This window comes from Pipistrellus kuhlii, unplaced genomic scaffold, assembly GCF_014108245.1.
Source record: "Pipistrellus kuhlii isolate mPipKuh1 unplaced genomic scaffold, mPipKuh1.p scaffold_m20_p_2, whole genome shotgun sequence".
Lineage (NCBI taxonomy): Eukaryota > Metazoa > Chordata > Mammalia > Chiroptera > Vespertilionidae > Pipistrellus > Pipistrellus kuhlii.
The window spans coordinates 152789509-152806475 of NW_023425515.1; the positions used below are offsets into that span (position 1 = coordinate 152789509).

At 41.6% G+C, this 16967-nt stretch overlaps 1 protein-coding gene across 2 annotated transcripts in view; it reads right to left on the reverse strand.

Annotated features, from left to right (window-relative positions):
• Positions 1-16967, reverse strand: part of ROR1 (receptor tyrosine kinase like orphan receptor 1) — a 390155-nt gene that overhangs the window by 157274 nt on the left and 215914 nt on the right. The window contains exon 2 of one of the 2 annotated variants that reach the window (XM_036444659.2): positions 4488-4559. In XM_036444659.2, the coding sequence (XP_036300552.1) occupies positions 4488-4559 (72 nt within the window). Of the gene's footprint in view, positions 1-4487; positions 4699-16967 lie in introns of those variants that run through there. The other variant, XM_036444658.2, reaches the window with a different exon arrangement.

The window sequence follows — 16967 nt, forward strand, 5'->3', positions numbered from 1 at the left end:
AAAGTCCAACAAAGCTGGAATACAGCCTGTCTTTCTCAGCGCTGTGCTTCTTAGGAGCTCTATGGGGGAAGGGGTTGGGCGAATGTTTATGGTGATGCTTAAGTAAAGAAGGAGTTAGCCAAGTGTAAAATGGTGCTAAAGATATCCAGTCAGAAGAAACTGCACCAACAAAGACATATCCCTAAACATATCTTTAGAAAATTGAGAGGCAGGTTGTTGAAACAAATGGAGTGCAAAGTATGGAGTGTAGGGGTGAGGAGAGAGGACTCGACAGGGGTAAGACCATGGAAAAATCTTGTTTACCAAGCTAAGAAGTATGGCGCTTATGTGGGTGAACACTTGTGTGTAAAGCCATTGTGGGCAGCTGCTGGCATGGGCTGATTTAACAGGACCTGCAATTCCTGTTCCAAGCCTAAAATATGCTTTCCTTGCGAGACTGCCAAAGTACCTATGATTTTTTTATTTATTATCAAGCCCAAAGTAATAACCACATTAACCAGAAACAGCTGCTACTTCTTATTCTCCAATTAGTTTATCAGATTTGCTAGCCAGATCAATTTTCACAGCAACCATATGAGGTAGTTACTTTCATTAGCTCATTTGACAAATGAGAAAACCAAAGCACAGATAGGTTGGGTGACTTGCCCAAAGTCATACAGCATTCCAGTCGCAGAGTCAGGATGCAAACTTAGTTACCTTGGCTCCAGAATCCATTTTCTTAACCACCACTTTATTTCAAATGTATCTCCCAGTTCATCATTTCTCTCTTCTGTTGAATAATGCATCCACTGTTTAACTCATTTGATGAATTTTTCATTTCTATAACTTTTTTTAATTCTAGAATTTCTATTTAGTTCTTTTAAAATGTCTACTTTTTTTTTGTCATATTATCCTGTACTTGCCCTATGGTTTCTATGCCCTCTTTCATCATGAAATATTTTCTAACATTTATACTCTCAAATTTGTTATCTTTAGTTTCTAAGATATGAACTTCTCCATGTGTTTGATCTGCTGGCTCTCACTAATGGTGGCATTTCCCCCCTCCCCCTCTCTTTCTCTCTCTTTCTCTCTCTCTCTCTCTCTCTCTCTCTCTCTCTCTCTCTCTCTCTCTCTCTCTCTCTGTGTGTGTGTGTGTTAATCCTCACCCAAGGATATTTTTTCCATTGATTTCTGGAGAGATTGGAAGGAACGGAGAGAGACGGAGAGAGGGAAACATGGATGTGAGAGAGACACATTGATTGGTTGCCTTCTGCATGTGCCCTGACCAGGACCAGAAATCGAGCATGCCACTGAGGTACATTCCTTTGACTGAAATTGAACCCAGGACCCTTCAGTTTCAGAAGCTCTATCCACTGAACAAAATGGCTAAGGAGCATTTTTTTCTGTCTTGCATGTAATATTTAAAAGTAAACTTAACATCAGCAGGAGTTTGCTGTTGTTTTGATTTTTTAATTTTGATTTTGGTGGGAGATCCATATGCACTGAGATGTTGAGACACTTTTATGACCTGCTTTTCAGTATCTCACAGTTTAATTAATTCCAGACCAAGTTTTTACATTATCTTGTTGGCTTGTGGCTTGTGCACTGCACAATAAGAACCCTGAACCCTTACACATGTTTAACGTAGGTTTGGTTTGGATTTCTCATGGGTAATCCCATGACCCAAAGTGGCTGACAGAATTCCATACCAGAGACCTCAGCAGAATCTTCCTTATTTTATGCTTAGCCCTATCATTCCTCACTGACAGTAGCTACACATGCGGTTGTTGGCTGTGGCCTCGACGCTCATCCCCACTACTGAAATTCCAGCCCCTAAGAATCCCACATACTGCCCATATTTTCATAAGACCTTTTGTTTAATTCCTTCTTACTAATCATTGCTCCATTACTGAGTTTGCTCTTCGTTTCTAGCACCTGGGATTTCTACTTTTTGGATGTAAGTCTGGCAATGGATTTTTTTCCCATTGTATATTTTCACCAGCATCTCTCTGTCATTGGCTGATATGTCCCTTGGCAACCTAGTCTATCAAATTGACCAGAAGGTTATGATTAAGCACGCAGATATCAATCTTTCCTTTATGGAGGACAAAGACCTTGTCTGGTTCATCTTTCCATCCTAAGTCTTCAGACAGTGCCCAGAACACAGTAGGCAGCAATCAAGATTTGATCAATGAATGAATTAATTCATCATCTTTTCTTTGAGGTGGGAATGAAAGACCATGCAATAATGATCTTCTAGACAAAGAAGATACCAAGAATCCCTGGAAAGCCATCCATGCTCTCTGGAAGATCATGCTGAACATACAAAAAGTTCGAGTCATGCCTGAGTTCAGTCCTTTGGCTGGTAGGTTCATTACTACTGACACTACTTCTCTCTTGAAAGGCAATCACCGCTAATTACATGCTGGTCTAGCAGAACTATGAAGGCTGGCAGGCTAGGGGCTTCACAGAGCTCTGCTGTCTTTCAGCACACACTGATGTCCTTTCATAGCCACACTTGGCATCTGATTAATAGCATGTAGAGGCAATAATGTCATTTTTCTTGTTGGTGCCATAAGGAGCTGGCCAATTAAGTTCCCATTTTTGGAGCACCTGACACAGAGTAGGCACAGAGTTAAAGTTTCTTCTTCTCCATTAAAAACTGTTCATAAATGTTTATTGAAAATCTTCTGCCTCCTGGGCACTGTGCTTGGTGCTGGAGGTGGAGAAGAATAACATACAGTCCCTGTTTCAAGCCTTAATTAGAAAAAGAATTTCAAGATCAAACTGAATAAAAATTACTTCAAATGTCCTTTGATTTAAGCTGAAAAGACATCTCACCTCATCCTGCCACCTTAAAATACCTAAGAAGTATAGCCGGCAAAGTAATTTTGCCTAAGACTATGTTGTACAGTTCTCTCACCTCAGAGAGGAAATACAACTCCCAGTGAATATATGAACAGATAATAGAGAGCTCATTATCAAAGGCAATTATTTATTTATTTTTTTGGTTAATCCTTACCCAAGATATTTTTCCATTGATTTTTAGGGAGAGTAGAAGAGAGAGAGAAAGACAGAGAGAAACAGTGATGTGAGAGAAACACATCGATTGGCTGCCTCCTGCACGAGCCCTGACCAGGGCCCAGCCAGGGAGGAACCTGCAACCAAGGTGTGTGTCCTTGACCGGGATAGAACTTGGGAGTCTCTAGTCTGCAGGCCAACACTAACTGGCTAGGGTTCATTATAGGCAGTCTTTGACAATGAATTTTGAGTTTCTTTTATTATTAAAATCCCAGAACCTTGAATTATGTCTAAACTAAATTAGAAACTCAGTAAGTCTGTTGAATGTATTGGCACATATATAGATGTGGTCCATCCATCTATGTCCCCATCATTCCACACATTTATTGAGGATTTTCTATGAATGGCAGTCTGTCTGAGATCTTGTGATCGGGACAAAGACAAAGAATAAATAAATAAATAAAAATAAAAAAGAACAAGATAGATATATCTACAAGAAATTTCCAGGTTTGATGGTGAGGTGTCTAGGTATATGTAAGTCACCATGATATAACATAGAAAATACAAAGAGAAAACCATGGAATAGGCTATAGGAGTTCCAAAGAATAGGCCACTTCCTGCAGAGGGATAAGGTAAGACTATGGCTCATGGAGACTTTATGCTCAGACTTGAAGGAGAAGGAATTTGCTGCCTTATAGAAGGGCGAGAGTGGGTATTGGCAAGGAAGGAGGGTCAGATGGAAAGAATAACTTAGACAAAAGCAGAGGGGCAGAAAAGCACAGGCTATATAAACAGAAATACAAATTTGGATGGAAATGGGTAAAGGGGCATAGAGGGGACTAAGGAGAAATAAGGCTCCAAAGGTAATAAGAGACCATTGCAGGGGCTTTAGATGTGTCCTGATTTTCCAGGATATAAGCTCTCTACAGAGTAGCCAGTGCTTAGCATATGGCCAGGCTTCATTAATACTACAACAACCTCCTAGTACGAACCTGCTCCCTGCGTGCACAGAGGAAGCTGCCATCTGTATGCGCAAGCAATTACAAACCCTTCACATACTCTGTCCTGAACCCTGCAAGCGTATCAAATACTCCCTGTAAAAGGTCACCCAGCAAACAGTTCTGAGCAATCCTGGCTCAGGCGGAATCAAATCTCCTAAATAAGATCCACTAGAGGCAATGTCAGGAAGGTCAGCCACAACCCTATTTCACATCTTGAAGCGTTTTCACCATGTGGAACATTTTAGGGAAGAAGGGAAAGGCAAGAGAAAGAGAGAGAGAAGAAGAAAAAAAGATCCCTCCAGAAAAAATAGAATTCCAAGTCATTAAATGTGAAATGATCACAAAGCAAGCAGGGAATTTATTTTGGCCCCCACCCCTTTCTAGTGATCTAAAAAGCAGTTGATTTCAAAGTAGCTGTGCCAGGGTTCCACATGGAGCTTCACGCCTCCCTTCCTCCCCCTCCCCCAGTGCGTCCCCGCTGTGTACCTTTGTCGAGTTCACTCGAAATGTTCCATGATGAGGTAGGCACTAACTCAGCAGTGACTGACAACTCTGTTTCTGAAAAGAAAAAGAAGGGAGGGGAGAGAGATGAGGGCAACATTAACCTCAGTAACTTATGGGCTGTTAGAAGCATTACAGGAGATTTCCAAAGGCCCTGCCTTCTGAGAGTGACCGCTGCCATTCCGTAGCTTATTACACAGAACGGCTGCGCCCCAGCCAGGCAGAGGCGCCTGCCTCGGAGAGGCTGTCCAGATGAACGATCTGTAGGCCAGATTGGAAGGTTGTTGTCTTTGAAACACAGGCTTCAAAATTAAAATGAAAATATTTCATTAACAAAAAACCAACCCTGCAAAAATGGTCCGACATTATCAAACAAGCTCTCCCATGTCTTGTTAGAAGGCCAGCCTTAGGCGGATATTTTCAACAGTCCTCCCACAAAAAAATAAGGAAGACCAATGTTGCTTTTGCTGCTGATTTCATTCGTGTTTGTGGATTTGTAGCATTTGTATTCCTAGAGAAACTCATGTCTCTATATTGAAGCCCTCAGTCAAGACCAAAAATAGCATTTGAATACTGAGAGCCATCTGTGGTTAACTGAACTTAAAAGATAAATTTCAAAAACACCATAGTACATTTTTCTAGGATTGCACTAATCTCCCTTTAGGTGACTTCTACACACACACACACACACACACACACACACACTATATTATGAAACTTTCTTGCTGTGCAGAGTGCTCAGAGCCCAGGCCATTAGAGATATGGTACCCATGGCATAAGTTCCTCTTCCTTCAATCTGATACAGACATCACTCATCAATCATGGCCCTTCTTGCCTAGGAAACCTGGGATCTGCCTTGGTGTCTTTTCAACACAGTCCTCTAGGCAGCCACTAAGATGCATCTGAGTTCGAACACAAGGTGAACTTTAGTAAGTGAAAGAGCTGGGATTCAAACCCAGGTCTGTCTGACGCTGCCACCCACCCAACTCCCAGCAGCCCATGCTGCCTAGTACTCAGGTCTGTGAAACAAACCCCACTTGCTCTTCACCTCACCTCTCCCTTGCTTCACCTTTTCACCTAGATAAGCACACTTTCCACATTTCCTTATTTGCTGATGGGGACTGTCTGCCACACGGCTGTAGGAGCCACACGCCACCGTCAGCGAGCTTGGCCAAGGACAGGATGTTTACCCGCGGAGACTTTGCAGGGGCCCGCTTGTAGCTTGTCTCCTGAGCTTTCGATCAATCTGCCACACACGGCTGAGACAAAAGGGTTGTTTGGTTTGCACATACCTCCTTGCTGTCCACGTGGGAAAGGAAGCCAGTGGGAAAGAAAGTACACAGACCATACAGCCCTCCCTATTTCATATAGCCTCTGTTGCCTCCTATCTCCTGGGGGGGCTGGGGGTTAGTATAGATTCTTTTAAGGGTACCTGAAGTATGGCATAAAGCACATAAAATTCCAAATATGAAACCAAAAAGAAAAATTTACCCAAAAAAGAAAACTGCTTAACCCAACAGCCCAGGAAAAGGCAGTGCTTCCGCTTCAGCCACTTGTCCTGCAAAGAGCATTTACACAGGTGATCTCACAGGAGGAGCTGAGTGTCTACACTGCAGGGCCCTCAGACTCCCACCCAAGTTCCACCCTGGCCCCATCCTGATACCACCCATGTGGCACTTTGAATAATAATAGCCCCATGTTTTTGGTAGCACAGGCCACTGTGGTTTGCCTTAGAAAAAGACCCATCAGCCCGGCCAGTGTGACTCAGTGTTTGAGCATTGATCCATGAACCAGGAGGTGAAGGTTCGATTCCTGGTCAGGGCACATGCCAGAGTTACTGGCTCCATAGCCAGTGTGAGGCATGCAGGAGGCAGTGGATCAATGATTTTCTCTCATTATTGATGTTTCTCTTTCTTTCCTTCTCCTTCTCCTTCTCCCTCCCTCCCTCCCTCCCTCCCTCTTTGAAATCAATAAAAATATTTTTTAAAAAGAAAAAGGTTCATCAAGCACTCCAATGTGCACACTTTGTGGAACTTAGGGACAGAGCATGGTAGCCAAGGTGGCATTTCAGGGACGGAAGCTAAGGGTGGCGAGGTGGTGGGATTAAGACAGATCTTGACAACATTTACATTCAATATTTTCATAGCTCCATCTTACTGCTGCTCACAGTTACATTGCCAGCATTACAGGTTTCCTTTTGCGGTACTAATTTTATAGAAAGTTAGTTGTAATATGTCACTGGGTTTTTCTAACCTTAGTTTGAATATAATTCAATCACTGATTGAATATAATTTAGGGCTGATGACAAATGAATAGAATCTTGGCACTGCTAACAGTGAAATTGTCCCCATGTGTCCCTGGACAATAATTACCACTCGGTTTGTGGGGTACAGCAGAGATCATTTCAATTCACAAGCTCATTAAGGGACTGTGATGATTTGGAGGAATGCTGTTCTCAGGCTCAAGATCTATTGTTTTAGATAACCGCATGTTCAGCTTCTCAGATAAAATGATAATAAAAACAGATCAAGTATTTTGAAATATAAATAATCTCCCTCTGAAAAGTATTATCTCGGGCCACATTTGTAAAGGTTTATTTTATGTGAAAAGTTTAGTATTAGTAATTCCCCTCACAAAAATAATGTTTAATAAGCCCCCTCCACCCATCTCATGAAAGGAAGGCTGAAGTTTACCTAGAAATATTTGAGCACATCTCAACTTGGCCTCCATCGATTCCAGAGTCAGCAGCAGTGTTAGAGAGAGTCATGACCATCAGTCTTGACCCTGCAGTATAGGCAAGTCAAACTCAGAGCCTGCAGGCCCCATGACTTGTTTGTTTGGCCTGTGTTAACCTTTGAGTTTGACATGCCTGCTGTAGTATCTCCACTGATGGATTCAGTTCCTCTTCTATTCTCATCATGGCTGAGGGATGAGCTATTTAATACCAGACCAGCAGCTTTTCTTTGTGTAAAATTACCGTGGTAACAGCAAATTAGCATATGTCAATCAGGGCACAGGACAATATTTCATGGAAATAGACACCTAGATTAAAATACTAACTTCTGCCATTGATAATTCTGTGATCATGAGAAAGCTATTTTCTGTAAGATGGGAACAATAAAGCTGTCTCAGGAAGGATTAAGCTAGATAGTGGGCCATAGGGTCCTGTAGAGTGCCCAGCACAGAACATACACCCAGGGATCTTTTCTGCTGCCCCCTCGGTCCAGTAAGACAGATGTAGCTATCCTCCATGTGGACATATCCCAGTTAGCTGCTAGGTCCTTGTCTGGGTTTGAAATAACGCAAATGCCGTGCTTTTAGAAAGATTCTATTTCGCATGCCTTACTAATCCAAGCCAATCTTTTCATTTTTGTGAGGTTTTCCTGAATTGGTCACCGGCTCTCTCAGAACATAAGTGTTTTTATGCGGTTTGATCCAATTGAGGCAAATGGAGCATGTTTTAGAAAACTCCAGCTCTTATCTTTCCTGACCTCGGCAGGAGGGCGCACCATTCTTCTCCCGATTTGATCAATAGGAGCTATTATCTTTGCAGTTCCACTGATGATTGACTTCTTGGCACTGGTTCTGCAAACCATAAGGTTTTGGTATTTAAGCTTGAACAGTGGGAGTGTTATTTGGAGGGAAGAGGGGAAAAAAATAAGCCTTGAATCCTCCTCATTGATAAAAGCCTGCGCTTTCCAAAAGGATTACTGGTTCGTCTCAGCAGTTGGCAGGTAGAGACCCAACGTTCACAGGATGCAGAAGCTCTTCCAAAATGCACCCCGCCCCGCCACATCCTGTCTCCTGAGCCAGTGATACGTGAGGTTACACAGACACGGACCAGCACACTCATGAGACCAGTGTCCAGCCCAGTGGTCACAAAGGAGAGCGTGAGGAGTCAAGTGGCTACCCCAGTGCCTTTCTCATAAATGTGACAAAGACATTAATTTGTTAGAGAAAGAAAAAGTTTTTTTTTAAATATACTAACATTTGTGGCACTATTCATCTTTTTATTAGCACCACGCTCTAACCAACTGAGCTAACAGGCCAGGTGCTATTCATCTTTTTAGATAGAAGAAATTGGAAGAAAAAAAAAAGTTCTCCAGATTTTCTCAATATCTACGAGGCTCTCCTTGTGCTTGGAGATCTTCTCAACAATTCTACAAGGTGGGTAGTACCATCCTCACTTTCATTTAAAGATTGGAGAACCTGAGACAGGACATACTAAGGCACTTGCCTACTTAAGGTTGTTGGGGTGGGAATGGAGATTGTGGTCAAACCCAGGGGGGTCTGAAGGCAGAGCCAGTGTCTCAAACTGCCAAAATGGGGTGGGGTGGAGGCTGCTCTCGGACTTCAGCCCTCCTCAGCCCCAGAGGACCCTGTGAACTTCAAGCTCTGCAGAACACAGTGTGAGAAGCAGTGCCAGAGGCTATACTCCTCCCCATCAGTGGTTGGTCCCCGAATTCTAAAACCTGAAGAGGATGGTGGGCGACACAAAGGGAGGAGAGGAAGCAAGTCTCGATCACACACAAATGCTTTCCCCCTTTGGGAAATACTATCCTTTCTTTAAATCTGCTAAGCTAATATTTAAGTTCACACGCAGTTCTTGTATTTAAAGGAATCATGCTACCAAAGCACCATGATGACACACATCTTTAAAGTGAATACAAAGAGTCTTGAAAACTATCTTACTTGAAAGTGTCACACGTGGGGTCTCTTCCATGGAACTCTAGAGATTCACTCATTAGACACACATGTGCATGGTCATTTCCCATGTATAAGAACTGGGATTAAAAAAGCTTGACCTGATCCCTAAGGATGATCAAGAACCTACAGTCTACTGGGAAAGTAGTACAGAGACAAGATTATAAACTATGATGGGGTAATAGTAGAAAAGGAAAGAAACCGCCTCTTTATCCTGTGAATCATTCCTCCCACATCATCCCATCCAGACCAGACACGCAGACTACTGAATAAAATATCATTAAAAAATATATAATGCATAGCAGAGATTGAAGAGGACATTCTCAGGTGCCCAAAATGAAGAAAATGGCAAGCAGGATCTGATGCGGAGGGGCCCTCTGGACTGCGGGTGTAGTGTCAGTGCTCATTTGAAAACCAAAGATGTGGCCAGGAGAATTCCTCCCCTAAAGCCTTCATGAGAGCCTGGAGAGGCCCCCCATCTGTGGGAAGGGGTGGAAACACTTCTCCCCATAGCTCAGACAGCTGCTAGAATCCTTGTAGTCCATCCAGACCTTGAGTAGGGTGGGAGGAAATGTCTACACAGGAAATCAAAAAGGTGTGTAAAGACAAGAGAGGTCCAAGGTACCCTTCACCCAGTTTTCCTCCATGGTTATAATATCGGTAATCATGGTACAATATAAAAACTAGGGATTTGACATTGTTACAATGTGTGTAGAATCCTATGTCATTTCATCACATATGTAGATGTGATGAAACCACTACTGTAACTGAGATGAAGAACTATGTCATCATCACCAAAGATCTCCCTCATGCTACTTTGTAATAGTCACACCCATCCCCTCTTCCCAACCACACCTAATGTCCGACCATACGTAATACTGGCAACCACCAATCCCTTCTCCATCTCTAGAATCCTGTTTTTTCAAGGATGTTACATATACGAACTCATAAAATGCCCTTCATGTCCACCCAGCTTGTTGTGTATATCAATGGTTTGTTCTTTTTTATGGCTGAGTAGCATCCCATAGTATCAATGTACCACACTTTGTTTAACCATTTACCTCAGACATTCAGTTGTTTCCATTTTCTGTTGGTTTAGAGTAAAACTGTTATGAATCCACTCACAGCCTTTGTGCTAAATTCTTTATTTGAATAATAAGAAAGTTAAATCTAGAAGGAGTTGTATGCAAAGAAGTAATAATAAGCCAATAAATGGGAAAATATATTGAAACTGTTAAATAAATTTTGACATTAAGCTAAATATGTGATAAGAGGTACCACAGAGGAAAACAGAGGGTTATAAGGCAGCACTGAGAAACAGGACATTCTCCAGATGTGGAGAAGGAACCTCAAAGGATCAGGGCCTGGGAAAGATCGTTCCAGACTAAGAAGAGGCCTCTGTATCAGAAATACTACAACACATTAGGAAAGTTCAAACAACTTGGCCATACTCAAATACAACTTTTTTTTTTCCTCAAACAACCCAGTACAGAACAGTTTGACTCTTGCAAAACAAATAAAGTCTTCGTTAACTTCTGTACACCCTGGGAATGAACTTAAAGTTGTACGGGTGTTCCTAAAGCCATAGTGAGTAGATTAGCATAGAACCTTTTTTTTTTTCCCCAAAAAAAGTTTGAAGCAATTTTTTCCAACAGACGAACAGTAATTTCCAAATTCCAGGGCTTCTCATTTTTGTTTTGTTTTTCTTAAAGATAAAAAGGAAACATCCCTGCTAGTTATTGGGGAGACAGGATCTTCTTAGGGTCAGTGCAAAGTCCTCACAGAAATTTGAAAGTGGCTCAACCCTGAATATTCCCCAAGTCCACATGAATGGATCCAAAGTTAGCATTCCCTCATTCATTCATGGTGCCTGCCACTCTATGGGGGCTCAATGCAACAAAAGAATCTGTTTACTAGTATTTCCAGCTTCGGAACAAGTTGGCAAAGACACAGTAGAGAAAAAGGAAGCATGCTGGAAAATGCTTAGCTCAGAACGTGGTCTTATCTCCTACGGAGGTTTCATTTCCTTTCCTTTCGGGAGCTGCAGATACCTTAGATTTCCAACGACATCAACAAGCTTCACTCTTTTCTTCTGCTTCCACTTGGCTGCTCTTCCTTCTATGCTTTTCCCCTCAAAAGTGCCTTCTGGCAATTTTTCCTTCTTACTCATCCTGCTGTGTCATCTGTCTTTGTCTGCCATTTAATTTTCCCCTTTGTATGGCCCATGCACACTCTCATTTCATAGTCTATAATCCATTTTGTAGTAAAAGCCTATTGCGCTGTAATTGTCTCTGGCCAACTCAAAGTCACCTGTCACTCAGAAGAAACAAGAGATCCAAGAAAGATGCTTTCCTAGCTGCAATTCCATGGCAGCCTAAGAGTGTATTGTTGACTCTTGCAAAACAAATAAAATCTTGGTTAACTTCTGTACACCCTGAGAATGAACTTAAGTTGTACTGGGTGTTTCCTAGAGCCATAGGGAGTATATTAGCATGGAACTTTGGAAAACCAGATGGCCAGAAAGGATTTTGTTTAAAACTCCTCACTTTAAACTGGAGTTTAATGTTATTGTGTTCACTTGTTTCTTCACTGATTCATCCATCCATCCATTTACTCATTCATTCAACAAATATTTATTGAGCAACTAATGTCTTCCAAACTAGCTAAGTGCTAGCTAGGTGCTGGGATGTAACAGTGAACAAATCAAGATTGTTCCTCTATTGGATAATCTAATTTCCTTCTTGAATAAAACAGGATTTTTCCTGAAGAAGAAAGAAAGGTGAACAAAGAGCCAAGAACTCTACAGTGGATATGATTTTACTTGCTGTAAACACTGGTAGCCCTTTCCTGCAGTACTTAGCTACTAAGCATAGTCTTCTATTGACAACAGGAAATGCCTCTCCCAGGTTTAGTGATTTGTCTCCAGCCCTATAAACTTCCTAAATCGATTCTTCACCCAGGCTAGGCCTTTTGTGCTTTTATCTCCTTAGCAACGTAAATATCTGCTAGGACTGGAGGGTTAGTCCAACCTGTTAAGTCTAAGAGGAACATTTCCAGTTCCTTTTACCTTTCTAATTTACTCCTGGCTCCGGACTGTCTGTTCAACATGGTATTGTGAAAGGTTAAATGACATCTGCCCCAACCAGATCAAGGGGGGAATAAAATATAGAAAACCGAATATTTGATGCACAAATTTCATCTCTTTGTGTGTGTGTGTGTTGGAGGGGGGCATATAATTTGAGTTTTATTAAGCTGGTGATTTGTAGAGGAACAGTACTAGGCTAGTTATGCAAGACTTATCTAGAGAGAATTAATAGTTTGGGGGTAGGGGGCCCAAGAATCTATATTTGTTTAACCTGCTGGTGCTGACATCAATAAAAATCCTTCTTGTGTTTGAGCCTCAAATAGAATACTTCCATTTCAAACTATGTTTAAATCACAGCAAAACAACATGCAGTTCAACAGCAAAATAAAATAAATCTGCTACTACAGTTATATTCAGTTTTCAATCGAAAAGACCCCCCAAATTTTTTTTTTCTACCTTACAATTTGCACTTAATTCTATGGTTCACATGTTCTTAGCCATCAATGAGTAAGTAAGTGTTTTTACTTTCATTGTGATTAGATAGTAGACTTCCTACAAGGGCAAGGATCATATCTCACACTTCCTTTGTGTCCTTACCTAGTTTCTATGTGATCCTGAAACAGGCTAGATGGAAGGTAGCATAGAAGAGAGATAAAGGTGTTGTGCTGACTTTAGCATCAGTCATGTTCAAATCCTGGCTCTGTCACATACTAGGCTTATAACCTTGGACAAATTATTTCACATCTTGAAGCCTCAGTTCTTCATTTATAAACAGGTTATAATAGCAATGCCCTTGCAGGACTGTGATGAGAGAATTAACTAGGATAATATTTGGAGACTAATTTAGTTAGTGCCCAGTCAATGGAAACATCAAGACAGTAAGTATCACTACCTGGCAAAGATTTTTCATACTTACCATAGATACAGCTTGAAGGGTACTTAATGCTCCCAGCAGGGGAGCAGGTTAAACAAATACAGAGTCTTGGGCCCCCTCCCCCCAAACTATTCTCTCTAAATGAGTCTTACAAAACCAGCCTAGCACTGTTCCTCTACAAACCACTAGCTTAGGAAAACTCAAATAGTTATATGCCACCACCACCACTACCCCCCCATCCCCCCACACACAAAGGTTTAAATAAACTTAAAAGTTTAATGCCATTTAAGAATCTAGGGGAAAGGGAGTTGGCAGACTAAAACTCTTGTTTTTGTCATAGAATTCCAAAGTGGCCAGCAACCTCAATATTGATACAGCCCAGTATATTATTAACCAAGAACAAAAGTGAATGCCTTCCAAAGCCAAGTATTTATGTTTAACTTAAAGACTCTCTTAATTGGTTGACCAACAATTTAGCCAATTAGACTTTTAGGAAGAAAATCACCATCCTGCAAAGAGCAAAGCAGCACTGTCTCAGCCAGCACCTAAGGACACAGGACTTCAGTGTCTAGGATTTTAAATTGGTGGAGCTCTCCACAAAATGGGCACATTGGGTACACTCTAAAAATGTGCGGTCATCCTACTCTAGTCACAGGAGGGGAGCAAAACAAAACCCTCTTTAGCTTTGATTCTCAGTCATTTGTAGCATTTACAAAGAGAATTCCACTTTGGATGCAGTTGCAAAAGCTATTAAGATTCCAAGCACCTTACAGTAATACAAGCACCTTGTCTTTAGGTAGCACTTTTCCTTTCAAGAAAGTCTGTACACAGAACAGACATTAGCTCATGACTCCACATGTGAAGGATCAAGGCCCGAGATAATCATACCCTGGTCAGAGTTGAAGAAATCCAGACTCAGCCAGAGAACTTGCCTGAGGTCCCCTGGCATGTCACCAACTGCCAGGAGAACAGAACCAAAGTCTTCCTCACCTGAACCCAGCTCCACGCAGGCTCTTTAATACCCATGCCTGGGGAAGCCTCTGTCCCAATTTTAAGGTTTGTTTTTTTTCCCCTCTAATTCTCCAACATGCTGTTAATTCAATCATTTCAAAATTCCAAAGAGTGAGGAGTAACATATTTTTTTAAAAAAGAGCTATTTTCAGAAAAAGAAATCTATTGAAAGTATAATTTGTACCTTCAGGCTGTCCCTGAGAACCAAGTGTTTAAGTTAATGGGATTGAGAGACTCCTGGATTAGTGGAAATTGTTTTAACCAGAGAAGTAAATTGGGGAGGATTACTATTATCCTGTAAGACAGCGAGGTGGTTCTGCTCCAGCCATCTAAGCCTGGGCGTGTAGGATCTGGATGGCTGGCAATTTTCAAATACTTAATTTGCTTCAAATTGTTCTGGTTTAAAATGCCTTGCCAGTCTGGACTGGATTTCCTGGACCATGCCATTATTGATAGCCTGGGGAGATCAATAATTAAAATTAAATAGAGGGAAACATTGAGCAGAGCCCAAATTGGGACCAGAGTCGCTTCCCGGAGCCTTTTAGTCTAATCTCTCCCTCTTCTGAGATTCCATGGTGTTTTATCTGTTTCTCTCATAAGACACTTTACATTTTGCAAGGTGACCTATAATTGCTTTGGTGTATTCCTTTACGATGAGTGTATGGTTCTGGAGTCTAGGGATGAGGACTCACTAATCTCTACATTACTCACTAATCTCTACAGACAGAAGGCACTCAACAAATGTTTTCAGGTGATATAATAACTATAGTCCCCATAGATTATCATATTTATTCATATAAGGTAATGAGGTAGATTGCAGAATGACCACAATTCATCTCTCCCTGTATCTACAACGTTGTGCAGCTCTTTCCAGAGAGATGGAGTCCACTTCCCCAACATGAACCTGGCTAATGGAATGTGCCAAGGTCAGCTTGGTCCAGTCCAGCCCAAAGAAACACCAAGCCAACACACTGACTCATGAGATAAATAAATGCTTGGTGTTTTTGGTCATTAAGTTTTGGGGTGGTTTGTTGTAGCACATTATTTGTAGATACCCATTCACAGATGGGAACACTACATAAGGTTAGGAATGAGCCTAAAGCCATAGAGGGAAAAGACCAGGATTTGAGTCAAATCTTTCTGATTCCAAAGCCCACAGTTTTTCCATTCAATAAATTGACCAAATTGAAACTCTTCTTGTGCATTCAGAAATAAGTTTGAGAAGCCAAAGGCAAGAGATAGAGAGGAGTTCCCTAACACTGCTGTGAAGCACAGTGAAGAACTAGCTACTGGAGTGACCCCTCGTCTGATAGGGTCCGGTGTTCATAGCTCATTTGGTCAGATTTAAGAGATGTGAAGTATCTGAAAGAAACAATGATCCCACATCCATAAACACACAGCTCAACTACTAGTGATAGCTATTCAAAGTTCGTGATTGGGTCATTATCTCCTGTGATATACTTTTTTTTTTTCATAGTCGTATCATGATGAGAGAAAAATAATTTTGCATGTAGTTACTTTTGTGATTATTCTCTTCCAACATCCATCTGCCAAGACTACTTTGGTTTTCAAACCTGATGGAAAAGTTTGAGCTGGTTCCCAGGTGTCTGAAATGTAGTAGTACTGGCGGCCATTAAGCAGTGTTGGTATGTGTGGCTGCAGGCATGGGAACTTTTCACAACAATGCAAGACCACACTTTGGATGGGAGAAAGAGGTCCTCTCAGGTGACAAGGGAGAGCCCCTGCTCCTTCCCAGAGTTGTCAAACAGCAGCCTTTCAGAAGGCTTTCCTAGTCAACTCAGTGAACGGGAACGGCCGATGCTACCGTGCACATGATGGATGGGCGGCCTGTTCACTCATGTGTGTCACCTAAGGAGATGGGCTACTTGATTTCTGGTTGATAAGAGAATGTTCTTAATAGCTGTTTTGCTTGGCGAAGGTATCCAATGAAAATGGAATGCGGTCATCCATTTTCAGTCAGGGATGACCAAGGTATTTGTGGAAATTTGTTGCAACGGGTGGAACCGCTTGTGAGAGAGAAGTAGTCACCCTGGTCCTGTTTCGCTGCTTTTCTTTTGAATTGGCAGTCTAGGTCCTAGGCTGTGACATCATCCATCAGGTGACTTCCCTCTTCTGCAGGCTTTCCCTTCCAGCCTTCTCTGTGGCCCTCCTGTTTCTGGACCTTCTGCCTCAAACTCCCCATCAAGCAAGTGTATCTATCCTCAGCACTCAGGGGGAATTTATTTAGGCAATCTTGGACTGGAAAAGGGTTCCCAAAGTTTGACACAAAAGCTAAAAGAAAGATAAATTTGATTACATTAAAATTATTCTACAAGGAAAAAAAATGAAAATAATATCAAAGGACAAATGAAAAATTGGAAGAAAAAATTTACTGAATCTCAAAAAACAAAGGACTAGCTGCCATAATATATTAGCAAACAAAAATTATTCTACAAATAAGCAAGAAAAAAAGTTCAAGGATACAACAGATAAGTGGGCAAAGGAAAGAAGTAGACACAGATAAGGAAACATTTGTGGTTCTTAAATGCATAAAAACATGCTAAGCTTAATGATAATATAATTAGTGTGAATTAAAATATGAAGCCCTAACTGGATTATCTCAGTGGATAGAGCACTGGCCTGCAGACTGAAAGGTCCCAGGTTTGATTCCGGTCAAGGGCATGTAACTTGGTTGTGGGCACATTCCCAGTAGGGGTTGTGCAGGAGGCAGCTGACTGAGTTTCTCTCTCATCAATGTTTCTAATTCTCTATCCCTCTCCCTTCCTCTCTG